The 16,201-nt window shown below is 35.9% G+C and overlaps 1 protein-coding gene across 2 annotated transcripts in view; it reads right to left on the bottom strand.

Annotated features, from left to right (window-relative positions):
• Positions 1-10,679, bottom strand: part of FAR1 (fatty acyl-CoA reductase 1) — a 38,156-nt gene extending 27,477 nt beyond the window's left edge. Inside the window, exons 1-3 of one of the 2 annotated variants that reach the window (XM_039863653.1) lie at positions 10,458-10,679; positions 5,005-5,149; positions 4,023-4,198 (exon numbers count right to left, since the gene is read on the bottom strand). In XM_039863653.1, coding sequence (XP_039719587.1) covers positions 4,023-4,198; positions 5,005-5,088 — 260 coding nt within the window. In that variant the 5' untranslated portion in view covers positions 5,089-5,149; positions 10,458-10,679. The remainder of the gene's footprint in view (positions 1-4,022; positions 4,199-5,004; positions 5,150-10,457) is intronic. The other variant, XM_039863652.1, reaches the window with a different exon arrangement.
• Between the last annotated feature and the right edge of the window lie 5,522 nt (positions 10,680-16,201).

The following is a 16,201-nucleotide window of genomic DNA, read 5'->3' as shown; positions in this document are numbered from 1 at the left end:
AAAAGTGTATGTTCAAAGATAGACCAAAAGGAAACGATTTTTAAAAATAAAAATAGCTTTGCATACTTCACAAAATTTTTACACTTTCAGTACTTAAGAAAAAAATCCGGCCATTCTTTTAAGGGACCAGGATATGTCACAGATAGAATTTGGTCCACTGTAATAAAGCAGTGCTTTGATGTCTATCACATTTGCAAAACAATGGGGATGGGGAGGGTACTGTTTTGGAAGAAGTATACAGAGAATATTCTGTTACAGGTTCTTGAGGACGGGACAACAAGTTCTGGGTCAGTCACCAGGAACAAGAAATAATTCATGAGAAGAAAAGCTCCTTGCCTTATTTTTTCTTTTAGTAGTATCCAAGAGCCTATGAAAATATACTAGAAGAAAAATTGTTAAAAAGAAATAATTAGGTCAGGGGTCTTACAAGCATAACTGTATCTTTTTTTCTTCCTTAGCTCAACTGGGCAGGGAATCTGTTCAAATGGAAATCCAGCAAAAAAAGACACTTCACAGAGAAGATACCATCCACTAGACTGTAAGGCAATGTGCTATTTTCTTTTGCATTTTGCAAAACAATTGGGGTAGGGAGAGTAATGTTTTGGGAGCAGTAGACAAAGGATATTCTGTTACAGGTTCCTGAGGATAGTGACAGTTTCTGGGTCACGGAAAATAAGGAATAACTTGAGAGAGGAAACATTCTTGTGCCTTTCGATCCCGCAACCCAGCCTTCCCCACCCACTGTACCCGAGAGCCCAAACCTGAAGGCATTTTAGGCCAAGATAAGTAACTCTTAGTATTTCTGCCAGGCTAGTAACCTGTTTTACCATCCAATTGCTATACCACCAAAATCAGACTAAGACTCTGACACGTTAGATCAGAAAGCATTTAGTACTAAACGAAAATAATGTTCTCATTATGTTTTCATTATCTGTAGTCATAAATGCATTTTAAATAACACTGGCTTTGGTGGGGTGGGGCAAAATGAACAAATCTTTGTAATTATGGTCCATCAATAATGTAGAAATAGAAACAACTTAAAGAAAAAAAAAGGAAAGGAGGGAGGAAAGAGGATAGAAGACAACTGGAACTACCAGTAAATTTTCTTGTTCACCTGTCTTCTACAGACAATCTATTCTGGGTTGTTCAAAATCTGTTGATAATACTTCTAAGACTTTAAACCAGAGATCTCACACCTGACATGACAGACACTTGGAAGCTTATTAAAATTGCAGATCGCTGGACCTCATCCTCAGACATTTTTTAATGTCTGAAGTGAGGCCTGTGAAACTACATTTTACATAAGTTCCCCACGTCATTCCCTCCTCTGAGAAAATACTACCTAGGTGAGCTCTCATCACTATTGCTAGTTGTTTTTAAAAGTTAATAAAGATATAGACACAGATGTCTAAGGACCAATTAATCAATCTTAGGGTCAGGGATCCACACATCTGTAATTTATATTACACCCAAGGCTTTTGCTAAAAATGTGGATTCCTCAGTATTATTCCAAAAATCAAGGGTCTGAATTTAACCAAGTACAGTCCAAAATCCTGCCTTTTAACATATCGCCCAGGAATTCTTAAGATTTACAATACATTCTAAAGTTTGTGAATGAATGCACTTAGACTCAACAGTGTCTCGATCTTTTCTAACCATCAATCTTTACTTCCACTCCTTTCTCAATACCTCTTCTCATATTAATACTGTCTGGGCCTATCACCTAAAACTGCTTCATCTCTGAAATCTCATACTATGAATTTTGCCTAGACCGTACCATCTGTCCTTCCATTTCCCTTTAAACCTGTTTCTTTTCTGTCCTCATTGTGGTCTCTAGTTTCCTGACAATTCTTTACTCTCAACTCCATTTGCCCTGTCCTACCTGCACTTTCCTTATCACCTAAGGTATACCAAATCCTGCGGTCAACTATTTAAGTAACTCCCTTAATTATCCTCAATGTTACTCTCCCCTCATCTTTTGTCAGTATTTCTTTACAATTCCTAAAACTGATATTCATTTTCCTACCTCAAGATTTTATAAATCACCGTATCTGAAAATAAATGAGCTCTACCGCCTCTCAACTCTCACAGCCCTCAATGTATACTCTTCAGTAACTCATTTTCTATACTATATTACAGTTATTTAAGCACATTCTATCTCCTCGATTAGATTACACAGACTTCACAAATATGATCTGTAAGGAATTTATCTTGGTTTCTTGCAAAATATTTGGTAAAATGTTGCGAGTAAAATCTGATTTTTTTTTTGGCTCTGGCAGTAAAGACTTTGTGCCACTTTTTATTTGTGAGTTAACTTAAAAAGTGGTTATAAAGAGTAATTTTTTATAACTGGTTATTATACGCCAACCTGCAATATTTTAGAATTTCTGATCCAAATCTAATGCTGCAGTATCACCACTTAGACATCAATATCCATTAAAACTGCTTCATAGGAAACAATAATTTCAGAAACTAGGCTTAGGTCAGCAAACATACATGCCTTGACAAGGAAAAGAACAAATGTTCTTGTTCACCTGTTTACCCCATCCTCTACGGTATCCTTACTAAAAGAAGAAAGAATAATGATGAAAAGATTTCCTTTTCATTAATGGTGGCCCTGCTTACCCCGAGGGGCACAGAGAGAGAAAAAGAAGATACTCTGAAAGTACTGTACTTCCATCTTCCTCATACAGGTTACTTTGATGAATTTCACCCTAATTAATGTCGCTTTTTCTGATGAGGATATACCAAAATCATCTAGTATCTACACACCTTTTTTTCTTGAAAAAGGTTTTATAATGCTGTGTGAACTCTTTCTTTTGGTTATGAAAAGAATAAGAAAAACTAGAACTATGGGGGAAAATATCTCTTAGATTGACTATTTTATACTAAAAACCCTACTTGTAATTAAACTATCCAAAGATTACTGACAAATATAGAAAGACATGTCTGCCTCCGCTTCTTCAGGTATAAAATGGATTTGCCCAATACTATTATATAGTGGGATATAATAATATTATATTATACCATGGAATAAAATGATAGATGAGAAAATATCCTGTAAACCATAAAATAGAAATGTAAGGGGCTGTTGCAGTGCCTTTACCTAGAATATAGGCAAAACACACTATAATGCTTTGGCACTAAACTATACCATCATATAATGTCGATTAAGGTTTATACTTCTATATTAATCAAATGACAATATGAGGGGTAATCTCAAAACCCTTTATAATCAGAAATAATTAAAAAACATTTTAAGAAGTCCTTCAAGTAACTGTGAAACCTAAAGAAGTCTACACCATTTTCACTGGCATAAGACCGTACAATTAGATTAACATTATAAAACTGTATTTTTGGACATACATCAAAAAGAATGCTCTGAATTAAACACCACTATTTAAAATGCATATTTGTTAATTTTTTTTTTAAAACAGTGAACATTTAGAATGTTTTTTTCTGGAAACAGGCAATCTTGAAAGAAGTCCTAATTATTTTTTAAATTAAAATTATGTCTAATGTACCCTGCCCCTAACACTGCTACCAAGGTTTAAAACAAAAACAAGGTATGACTTAAATTTATAAGCTGTTTTATCTTACTCTGGAAACTTAAGCGTAATTTTTGAAAAATTTTAGATGTTTATATACGGAATATAAAAATAAAGCTGCTGGGATATAGGCTTTTGAAAGAATGGAGGAAAAAGGAAATAAACACTAGTAGGGGTTAAGACTAACACTCAAAGCCAAGGTAAACTTCTCTTTCTTCTAATCCGTACCTCCAATTTCTTGCCTTTTCCCTATGCCATGTTTATATTTACATTCATGGTAACTTCTTCTAACAAATATGTATTAGCTATCCAATGTTTTAAAACTGATAACAATAGAAAGGAAATTCTGTAGGATGCTGAAAGCTACAAATGAGTTTCAAATCACTTTAGAAAAAATTTGACTAAAAAGTAGAATTTAAATTAGAGCTTTCAACCATGATGAAGTTCAAATATCACATAAATACCTTCACTTACCTTAAATTTTCATTAAACCTTACTGTAGCTGCACAGTGGAATATAATATTGGTAGAATCTATGATGATCTCTTTATCTTCTTCACTAAGAGCCAGTATAGGTTGGGTAAGTTCACTGCTGATTGCTATAATTTTCTCCCTAAAATCTGGATTTTCATCTCTCAATCTGTCAAAGAGCTATCAAAGGAAAAAAATATTTTAGGGCAGTATTTTTCAACTTCCTGTGACCCATTATCACCCTTTCTTTCCCCACCAAGGATCACTATTTTTAAAACTTCCAACTATGTAAATCCTAAGGTTGCTATTCTTAACTGTTATTATTCTGTATAGAAAACACCCTATGAGCCCGTATTATTATCTCCACTTTATAGATAAGGAATCTGAGGCACACGGAGGTTAAATAACTTGCCAAAGACACAGAGCTGGTAGTTTAGAGAGTTGAATTTGCCTTTTAATTAGATTATATGATTCCTCAGTATAGACTTAAGCAGTACAAACATCAGAATAAAGTTTAAAATAATCATTCAGATTTCTAAAATCCAGGTCTTAATTTACTAGGAAAAACTAGACAAGTAAACAATTAAAATATAATGTTACAAGTAAATAAAACTGAAGAATATCAATATTTAAGGGGCAAGCAGAGAAAAAAGAACTCGAGGAATGACCAGAAAAGTACTTTTAACACCTTGAATACACACTGTTTTAGTCCACACTTTTTCATTCTTCCAGATTGACAATGACCTTTAATTCCCCCTGAATATCATAGGTATCTCCACCACTACCACCAAAATGTGATCATACTGTTTCACAAGTTACATCACAAACTTGTTACTCTTCCTTTCTCTAGCCACCATCTCTTTATTCAATACCATTTTCCCCCACTGGTACCCCAATTAATTCCTACTTTATTAAGTTCACTAATACCCACTTTATTCCCTTTCCAGAATTTATTTCATAGTCAACCATTTTAATTCAATCCTCACCATCCAATGGCGTTTCTTTTCCCAGAGACATTCCTGTAAATCAGTGGTCCTCAATTTGGGGCAATTTTTGTCCACAGGTAACATTTAGTGATGTCTAGAGACATTTTTGGTGTCACACTGGGAAGGTGAGGGGAGTAGCTGGCATCTAGTGGACAGAGATCAGGAATGTTGTTGATCACCCTACAAGGCACAGGACAGCTCCCCAGGACAGAGAATTATCTGGCCCAAAATGTCAAAAGTGCTGAAATTGAGAAATATTAACTGCTATAAGACAACGTCCACTATGGTATATGCTCCTTCTCTATGCTCATTATTCCTGTTTCAACATCATAGTAGGTTTACCCATAAGTTTCTTACTACCTTTCTTACTATCTTCAATTGTACATTCACTTAACAAAAAGCACTCATTTTAATGATTTACACCAGCAATGCTACACATAATGTGGGATGAGTGGCCGTAAGATTAAGTAGAGGGATGTATCTCTACTTAGAGGGAATTAAAGGCATAACATAAAATGACATAATTTTATGGAGTTTACTTAAAGTCAAATATTTACTTAGACAAATGTTTAGGAAAAATGCATCTTTATATTGAAAATAAGGGCCATATGTTTGCGCTAAAGCACAAAAGGCTTTAAGTAGAGGATATTCATTTTCTTTACAGATTAGACTTACTGTGGTGGAAAAGTTTTAGAAGCACTGCCCTGGAGACCCCAGAGGAGATGCCCAAATCTTTCACATTTTACTCAGGCCCTCAATTCCAACCTAGACAATAACTTCAATAACTGCTCCTACCCAATCTCTCCTGGCACCTCCACACTCTCTCTTCCTCCCTCCTTCCTCTTAAAATCTCTCTATACTGTAGGCTCCATTAGGGCAGGGAGTCTACCTTATTTATCTCTAAATTCAATCCCCTGCATCAAGTCAAGTACCCAGTGCTGAGCAGGCACAATAAATGTTTTCTAAAAAAATAAAAAATGTCTAAGAATAACCTCTTACTAAGGGAAGGGAAGTTGTTGGAAGGGGGATTAAAGCATTCTGATTACAAGTGGTTCATGATAAAATGTCAATATGAGTAAATAAAAGGCAGAGATGGCAAAAAAAAAAAAAAAAAAACACACACACATGCAGGCATTTTTACTTCAAAAAAGCCCAGTTAGTGATCTTATAGCCCCGTCAACAACTCCCTTCTCATGGGTTTTAAGGGAAGCAAAGGATTCCAAAAGGATTCAGCAAAGAATAAAATAAAAAGAATAAAGGGTGAAGGGACACTACATGCAGACTAACTTGAATAATTAAGAAGTACAGGCATAATTTCTAAATTACTGAGAATCTTCCAATCCACAGTTAAATAAAAATAAAAGCAACATGATGAGGATTATCTGCTGCAAGATGTCCAAGAAAAGCTAATGTGACATAACTATTAGTTCCAATCCAAAGAACTACCATAAGGTAGATGAAGTTCATTCAAAGTCAAGTCTGGTTGGTCTCTGTATAGAGGTTTGCTACTATTCTGGCCTTTTCAACAGGCCTATAAAGAATTTATATATTCAAATAGGCATTACTCTCATTCCAAAATAAATGCTATAATTGAAATTCCTTTTTGAGATATGCCTACAGAGTCAGATTCCTTATGTGTACCAAATGTGAGCTCATAGCTTTCAAATAGCTTTTGTTTCTGACCCCAACTTCTTTACTGCCAAGCTTGGGTACAAATTAATTTTGAATGTCTGTAAAAATCAACTCTTTCCTTAAAGCATGAACATTTGCCCTTATTAGATATATCCAAAAGAATGTACCAGCAGGATGTTCTCAAATGGTCTAAGGCAGCGGTCTCCAACCTCTCTGGCACCAGGGACTGGTGCTCCTATGAGAATCTAATGCTTGATGATCTGAGGTGGAGCTGAGGTGGTGATGCTAGTGCTGGGGAGCAGCCACAAATACAGGTGAAGCTTTGCTCAGCTGGTCTGCTGCTCAGCTCCCGCTGTGCGGCCCAGTTCCTAACAGGCCACGGACCAGTACCAGGCCACGGACCAGTACCAATCCACAGCCCAGGAGTTGGGGACCCCTGGTCTAAGCAACACTACACATTCTTAATCAGCAGTGGTTCTCAAAGTGTGGTCTAAGGATCCTAGGAGTCCCCAAGACTATTCTAAGTAATTTGCAAGGTCAAAACTCTTTTCATGCTAATGCTAAGTCATTACATGCATCTTTCACTTTCATTCTCTCACAGTGTAGAGAGAAGCTTTCCAAAGGCTACATGTGTGATGACACCTGTTGGCTAATGAAATGTGTGCTTGTATTCTCTCTGCTTTAAATTTTTCTATTTTAATTTTTACTCTAATAACTATCAGTAAGATAATTTGAAGCAAAACCTTGCAAAAACAAAACCTCTTTGAAGTCCTCAGTAATTTTTAAGAATGCAAAGGGATCCAGAGAGCAAAAGTTTAAGAATCACTGCTTTCAATAAACAGAACATTTTAACCTATTTGGCAGATATGAAAAAGTATAGCCACAAGGTAATGATAACTGTCTGCAATAAACTGCAATCCATCTACCATTTCTAAGTGACTTAGAAAAAGCTATAAATTATACCATATTTTTTTTTAAAAAGTCCTTATACCAATCTACCACATAGTTTTCATTTGAAAATCATATGGAACAGAGTTCAGTCCATCTTCTCATTTCTTGGGGAAAAAAATTGAAAGTGAACTTTGTACCTACCATACTTTAAGATGGCAAATTCTTCAAACAGTTATTTTATGTTGGTAAATACTGAAATATTAACTCCCATCTTATTTTTAAAAGAAGCCTAAAAAGTTCATGTGATAATTCTCTGAGTTTAAAGGTAATACCAGCTATACTTTTCTCATATGTAAGCATAAACATTTATTAGTCTGAAGCCCTCTTCTTCAAGTCAAACAAGCAAAAATTTAAAAGAATAATAAACTAACAATTTTATTGTATTTTAGGAGGCAGAAAGCTCACCTGGGGAGAGGAAGAGTATTGGTAGGGAATACCCTTAATATTTATTGTATAAAGCATATGCATGCTTTATACGGAGCCCATAAAACGAAAATCACAGCTTGTCCTGATGCACTTTACACCTATCAGGCAGTTCCTAACTCAGAGCCTTTGCCCTTGCTGTGGCCTCTGCCTTGAACACTCTTCCTCCACATACCCACATGGACTCTTCCTCACTTCATTCAGGTCTCTCCCCAAATGTCACCTCACAGAGAACTTTTCTGACTATCATATATAAAGCAGCACCGCATCACTTTCAATCCCCTTTATCCGCTTTACTTTTCTGCACAGCATAAATCACTATTCAACATGTTATATATTTGTTAACTTGTCTCCCTAAATAGAATGTAAATTCCCAATGCTGGGACTTCATTTTATTCACTGCTATATCTCTAGTAATCTTAATAGCCCCTAGTGAGTATTTAGCAGGACCCAAAATATATCTGTGGTGGGAGAGAGGAACACAAGTGCAGAGTTTGGGGCAAAGGGAATAATGTTACTCAAGTGTAACTAGCTATGTGAATTATCACTGAGTAGCTCTCAAAGAAGGAGCTTTTTTTTTTTTAAGTAATTCAGAGAAAATTCACTTTTCCAGTTGAAGTAAGGATTATTTAAAGTTTTCAAATGAGAACAAATAAAATTAATAAAGTGAAGAATGGAGACAAAGCTAAATATTATTTTTGTTCTTTTATTCTTATGCTTCCCATTATTGCCCTAACCCATAACCTGACTCTTCTTCCTGCTGTGTTGTTACCTCTGTTATCCTCTGCCCTTCACCCTCTTTTTTTCTACTCCTTGTCATCTTCTCTTCTAATTTTTGTCAACTTGGGCACCAACTGCCATTAGCTTTCGGAAATTAAGCTACTTTCACTCAGCGTGTACCAAGTACAACTGCTGGAGCTAGTAAGCTATCCAACTCTAAAGACTACTTCTTCTAATGTACCATAAAGCCTTCCACCATCTTTCCTTTATTTATTTATGTAATGGGAAAGTAATGCTATAAAGTAGAAAGATAATAGGGATTTGTTATCAAGTCAGCTGCATTATCTCCAACAACTATCAGCTACATAACCTCAGATAAAATTACAACCTAAGACCCACTGTTCCTATTTGTAAAATGGGATCTATCAACAACTGCGTCTACCCAAGTATGAGCTCTGGGTTCGACTGTCAGAGTTCATACATCGGTATACTCACTCACTAAATCTATGACCTTGTAAAATAGGACTAACATCAGCACTTAACTTAAAGAGCTGTGATAATTACATATATATACGGTGCTTTACACACCGTGCCTGGTACAAGGTAAGTACTCAATAAACGTTAGTCACTATTAAGTACTTTATGGATTTCTACTGAAAGATCAAAGACTAGAAAACAAGTCATGTCTAATTATTTATCAACTCTAGAGAGCTGTTAATTTATAATTAATCATCTTTTGACACTTTCCAGCAATTCTTTGACTGCTCAGACTGAGAGGTTTCCAGTTTTTGTTTTTTAAACATAAGTCATAGCTGCTCTAGAAGGTTAAAAGGTACCACATATCTAACTTAATAACTAAAAAATTACATAGCTAACTATATTAAACTTACATCAATTAATTTCAGATAAATTCATTCATTTGGAAAGAATTCGAAAGCTTATGACTGTGAAATAACTTTTTTAATTAATTAATTTATTTTAATTAGTTTCAAGCACACAGTACATTGGTTAGACATTTATATAGTTTATAAAACGATCCCCTTAATTGCTCCTTCTCTCCTCTGGTTTTCCACCTAGCCAATATATTAATGTTATCTGCATTCCCTATGCCGTGCTCCCCATTCCCGTGACCACCTATGAACTACTAATTTGTACTTCTTTAATCCTTTGTGAAATAATTTTACCCCAGTTCATTTGCATTTTTTCTTAGCAATATTTTCCTCACGTTTAAAAATATGACATATTTCTGTATTCTCTAATTGCCACCATGTTCTTATTTGTCAAATGGGAATATGTGACTTTCCTACCCTCTAATACTATTGTGAAGAGCAATTAGTGCTTACAAATTTTTAAGTGTTATGAAAGCATGGTGTCTCACAGAATAAGAGGTCGTTTGAAACTACCTCTTAATTAATATTATTCTGAAGACTACTTAAAATATCTAGTAAATATAAATAACCTGCCTCAAATATTCTAAAAACAAATAAATATCTACCACAAAGGTAATTAAGAATTTGTTAGACAATTTTTGCCCATCACAAAGAAAAGGCTTTTTTTCTCCTAAGGATCACAAGTCATATCCAGTTTACTGCCATTCTATAGGGTAGTTTTTATTAATTTTTTTCAGGACACTGAAGAAATATATTAAGCTGTTGGTGATTATAATAATTATACACACAAACACTACACTTTTTTCTCTCCTCCAAATGATTATTTTCCACACTTACCTTGCCACTAATGACTTCTTCTACTCGCTCTTGGGGTGTCTGTCCAGCTTTCTGCCTCACCAGAACATACACTAAATTCACTTTAGGACAAGACCTCAGCAACTTTTCCAGAAGTACCTTCCCTAGGAAACCAGTAGCTCCAGTGAGAAGAACATTCTTGCCTTCATAGTATTCTGGGATTGAAACCATTCTGATCCTAAGGAAAACACAACAAATAAGCATCAATTCAAAGATTTATGTTCATATGTACTAAATCTCTTGGCATTCAGATAAGTATTTGAAGAACAGGCAAAAATCAAAGTTGAATGTTAACAAAAATAGACTAATGTCTGGTTCATTGTAATAAGGCAGAAAGAATAAGGATCTACAACAACAGCTTTTAATCCCTATGTTTTCCTCTGGATCACCTCAAACAAGTCACTCACCTTCTCTGGGCCTGGGTTTCTTTAGCACGGTCTGTACTAAATGGCCTGTAAAAAGTCCTTCCAACAAGAATTCAAACCTTCATTTAAACTTCAGTTGAACCCTAACCACGAATGAATGGTGTCTGTCTCTGAAAGGATTTATAACACCAAATAGAGGTCAGCAGCAAGACTCAGTTCCCTAGCTTGTATAATCACGGTGAGGTGTCATATTTACCTATCACCAGCTGAAACAAGAGGTAACACCAAGTTTTTTCTCCTACATGTTGGTAGTGACAATATATCTAAAAGGTGCTTAAATCTCCCTTTCAAAAAAACCATACTAAGAAATACGTGGGCTGACTTATCCTCCATACCCAAATTCCACTGAAACAGCAGAAAAGATAGTATACTGAGAGCATGAACAAAAGAACCATGATGAATGGAAAAAAACAAGATGCAAAAGGATTCATGCAGTATGTCACTACACAATGCTCAAACACTCAAAACAATGTTCTTTATTGTTTAGAAATGCACACCCAATAATATTAATAGATGCATAAGAGAGTACAATACAATCAGAGAAAATAAGAAGCTGCAATTGTATTTACGTTTTATTTAAGCTAGAGAGTAAGATACATGTGTTTTATGTCCAAATTTTTCACAATTTATGACAATCTGAAAATAAGAAACCCATCAACAATCAAGATGGAAAAAAGGAAAAGAGGAAGGGACAGAGGAAGGGAGGGAAGGAGGGAATGAGGAAGGGAAAGAGGGAGAGGAGGGGAAGAATTCCTAAAATAAACAGATGAGACCAATTTGATAAAGAAGCCATAGCAGTCGTAACATTCCAAGCAAAACAAGCATTGAAAGGACTAAAAGGAGGCAAGAACTGTCCTAACCCCCTAAATGGAAATCAACAAACTCGTATTAAGTTGAATTAAGGTATAGGGAAATCAAGGTAATTAAACGATTGCTCACAGAACAGAGCCACTCATAACAATCTTACTTCCTGTACAAGCTTTGGCTCCCAGGCTTAGTACCCATATCTGCAAAGACGAGCATCCAGCATGGGTGTTACAGATAAAAGAGAAGTAGGACTGAGCCAAGCCTCCAAGGGCTTTGCCAAAACAAATGACAAGCCATACCTACTAACTGGTTGAAGGAATGGTTAACAAGCCTTTGAATGCTTCCTAAGGTAGGAAATTGTCTATAGTCTCAAAGCAGCTTTACTAAGAGCTACACTATACCCTGCGGGTTCTCAAGCTTGTAGATGGTGGTGTAGAACAACTGGAGCTCTCCTAACACTACTAGTACAGTGGAAATGGGTACAATTTGTTGGAAAACTGTTCGGTAATATTTACTAAGGAACACCAGAAGATGTGAAGAACAAGATAATTCATGTAAGTATTATTTGCAACGCCCTAAAAGTGGAAAAAGTTCAAATATCCATCAACAGTAAAATGGATAAATACCAGCATATTCTTTTAAAAAAATTCTATACAGCCATGAGACTGAAAGAATTCTCAAATTTTAGCCAAAGAATCCAGATGCAACCTCACCATAAGTTTTAAATAGTTCTACAATAGTTTCCATCTCCAAACTTAAAAATCAGTTGATTTAAGGCAGGCTGCTGAAAACCAAACTTTGAGAAAAACTGCCTAACTCATTTTCAAGATAAAATGGAAGAAACAACACAACAGGATCAAAAAACAGTCTTTAGACCTAACCTTTAGAACCTAGAAACTGTCCAGCTCAGGTAATAAAGAACTGCCTAAGGAGAAAAGACCTGGCAGAGCTTTACAAGGTCCGATTTCACCAGCAATGTGAAGAGTATAGAACAATCTATTGCCTCAAATCTGGATCTATTATACAGCAGACGAGCTTCTGAGGCATCTATCTGCTCTGAAAGCTGCAGTTTATTTCCTTAGTTTAGTTCTCATAGTAGAAGTCTACACCAGAGGGTGGCAAACTATCACCCCAGAGCAAAATCTCTCCTATCCCGTTTTAATAAATAAATTTTTATTAGAATACAGCAAACAAAGCCCTGTGATTATACATACTTGCTTTTTGTGGTACTGTAATTTATAAGAAATATTATTTGGTATTCCCCCATTCCTGGCTCACAGCTCCTAAAACCCTTGAAATTTCTTAAGTGATGAGGTGAAATTTTCAACCCCACCCAAGGGTGGGGATTAGTTGCCTACAGAAGCCAATTATGTGGTTAGAGGGCTGGAACATTTTCTCCCACCCTGATAGCCCAGGAAGGGAGAGAGGCTAGAGGTTAAATTACTCTCCAACAGCCAATAACTTAGTCAATCATGACCACATAATGAAGCCTCCATAAGAAAACCAAAGGACAGCTGATCCACCCTTTTTTAGAGCACTTCCCTGTTGGGGAACCAGACCTCTTCCCTGTGCCACCACGCTGGCTCCAAGCCCTACAAGGACAGAAGCTTATTTGTTTGGGGCCTAGCCCTCTGTTTCTCTTCATCTGGCTACTGATTCATATTCTTTAATATCCTTTGTAATAAATCAGTAATCTAGTGAGTAAATAGGTATTGAGTTCTGTGAGCCTTCTAGCAAATTAATTGAACTCAAGGAGAAGGTTGTAGGAATCTCTGATTTAGAGCCAGTCGGGTCCAAAGTACAGGAAACAACCAGGACTTACAGTTTGCATCCTGAGTTGGAGAGTGTCTTTGGAACATCAAATCTGTCTGTAGTTGGTACGGTCAGAAGCACAGATACAGCCTGGGCTTGCAACAAGCAAGTGTCTGAAGTGGAGGGCGGTCCTGTGGGACTGAGCCCTTTATCTGTGGAATCTGATGCTACCTCTGAGTAGTGCCAGAATTGAGTTGAATACTTGGACACCCCGCTGGCATCCAAGTATTGTTTGGTGGTGTGGGGAGCCTCCACACACACACTGAAATTAGGTCTGGGAGCTCTTTTCACTTTTATCCATAACAGCAGGGTTGAGTAGTCACAAAAGAGACATTATGGCCCACAAAGTCTAAAATATTTACTATCTGTTGCTTCACAGAAAAAGTTTATGGACCTCTGGCCTAGACCAAGATCCTGAGTTTCTTTCTGTCCCAGTTGCTGGGTTACATTCTTGGTCCCCAGGACCCTTAAATGCTGACTTGAACCCTATTCCTCCTGGCTAAACTCACAATCTGCCTAGCTCTCACCAGTTCCCTTTCCCCAGAACCTGTCCCTAAACCTAAAGCCTCTAATTAGAAATTCTGTTTAAACTCTAATAAATTGTGGATCCTCAGTAACCCTATGCAAATGAAACATTCTAATGATAAATAAAACCATATCTATAGACCCTTACTCCAGTTCCTTCAGGGACAAAAAGCCACACCTCAAATATTTTTATAGTCCAACTGAGAACCTAGTTCATGAGCCCCCCTCCCCAATCCTCCAAATAGTAATCTGTACACCTTCTTTGGGAGGCTACAGCCTTTCAGGCCAGGTGAATCCCTCTACCAGCACCTCCTTAACTTTAATGTGCACACAAATGACAGAGAGACCTTATTTAAACAGATTCTGACTCAACAGGTCATACTTGAGTTACAGTAAGACTCTACTAGACCCCTCCCACTGCTAGCTCACCCCTGAGGCCCAGCATTCCTGAGTACCAAGACTACTTAATAATTTATAATAATCTGTTTTTCTCAACAAGAAAATGAAAAGGAACAAAGAAGATATCAAGAATATTCCCCACTTTCACGTACATACATACACACACACACGCACACACACACACCTTTACATTACATACCACAGTCTCTAATATAAAATTAAATGTTCCAAAATGCTACAATTGGCCAGAAAAGGAAGTATATCATATCAAAGAGAACGGGACAATTAACATATAAAGAGCATTTGCAATCAAATCAAAGACCAACAATTAATTAGATGAGCAAAAGATATAATGGAAAGTAAAAAATAAATAAATAAATAAATGGCTCTTAATCATCTGTGAAGATGCTCAACATTACTCAGAAATATGCAAATTAAAACTAAAAGATTCATTTTTTCACTTATGAGACTTACAAAGACCAAAAAAAGTGATAAAGTATACACAGGAAACGGAGACGATTATATTGCTGATAAGGCTATAAATTAGTACAATTTCTGTGGGGATGGGAGGGTGGATCTGGCAATTTCTATCAAATTTTAAATGACCATTATCTTTGACCTTGCAATTCTATTTCTAAAAATTTATCCTGTAGCGCATCTTTCATGTGTGTGAAATAATGTATTCATTGCAACACTGATAGCAAAAGACTAAAAACCTTAATGTCCACCAATAGGGGATTGGGCATACTGTCCTATAATGGTATACTCTTCATCTAAAAAATAAGGCGGTTCGACATATATTGTTATACAATAGCATTCATGATAAATTTTAAAAGTTAAGATGTAATACTGTATGATATACTACTACCTTTTATGGAAAAGGAACGAAAGAGAGTATGCATATGCTTATAAATACAAAGTTTATTTCTGGCAAAAAAATTGCTAATGATGGTTGCCTCTGGGAGGGATAACTGGATAACTGGAGAACAGGGATGAGGAGCATTTACTTCTCATTATATATCTTTTTGTATATTTTTAAATTACATACTATATGCATGTATTATACATTTTTAAAAACCACTGTTTTTGTAAAACAGAAAAATGAGAAGGTACCAAAAAATATTTAAAAGAACAAATTTTCTTCTCAATTAGACTCCACTATCTTTTTGTCTTCTAACAATTTATAAACCCATTTTCATGTTTTTAGAAAAAAAATTAACAAATCTTTTTTTTTAAGTGAAAACAAATAGCTAGCATTATTAAGAAAAAAGGGTATCTTCTGCTAATCTTTATTACTTAAATTTTCATCCCATTTCTGTATTAGATGGAAAATCTATTAGATTGAAAATCAGATGATTACTTAACTATGAAACTGTTGATGAACAGGTCTCCAACAGGCCAGATTTCCTGAATGGAATATGAGAAATTCATCCCCCCTCACAATGTTAATCTTGGGATCAGATGCCCCTCCCAAGAGATCCATATTCACTATATTCACCATATTCACCAAGCAGTCAAGTACATAGAACTACCAAAAGCAATTCTACAGTGAAATCTAGACTTAGCTCTACCTGTATGTTTCTTTCTGTATCAGTATATATTAAACACAAACAATAAAACCTGTAAGGATTCTTAGTGCCATATTTTAACTGCTACAAAATTTCCACCACCTACAGCTATAGGTTCATTTAGTTGTCTTCCTATTAAAAACTAGCTCCTCTGTGCCTTCAGCACATAAACAAACCCAAAGTCAAAACC

Source organism: Pteropus medius, unplaced genomic scaffold (assembly GCF_902729225.1).
Source record: "Pteropus medius unplaced genomic scaffold, Ma_sr-lr_union100, whole genome shotgun sequence".
NCBI classification, from domain to species: Eukaryota; Metazoa; Chordata; class Mammalia; order Chiroptera; family Pteropodidae; genus Pteropus; species Pteropus medius.
The sequence above is the reverse complement of the archived record's forward strand: the minus strand, read 5'-3'. Positions and strand labels throughout refer to the sequence as shown.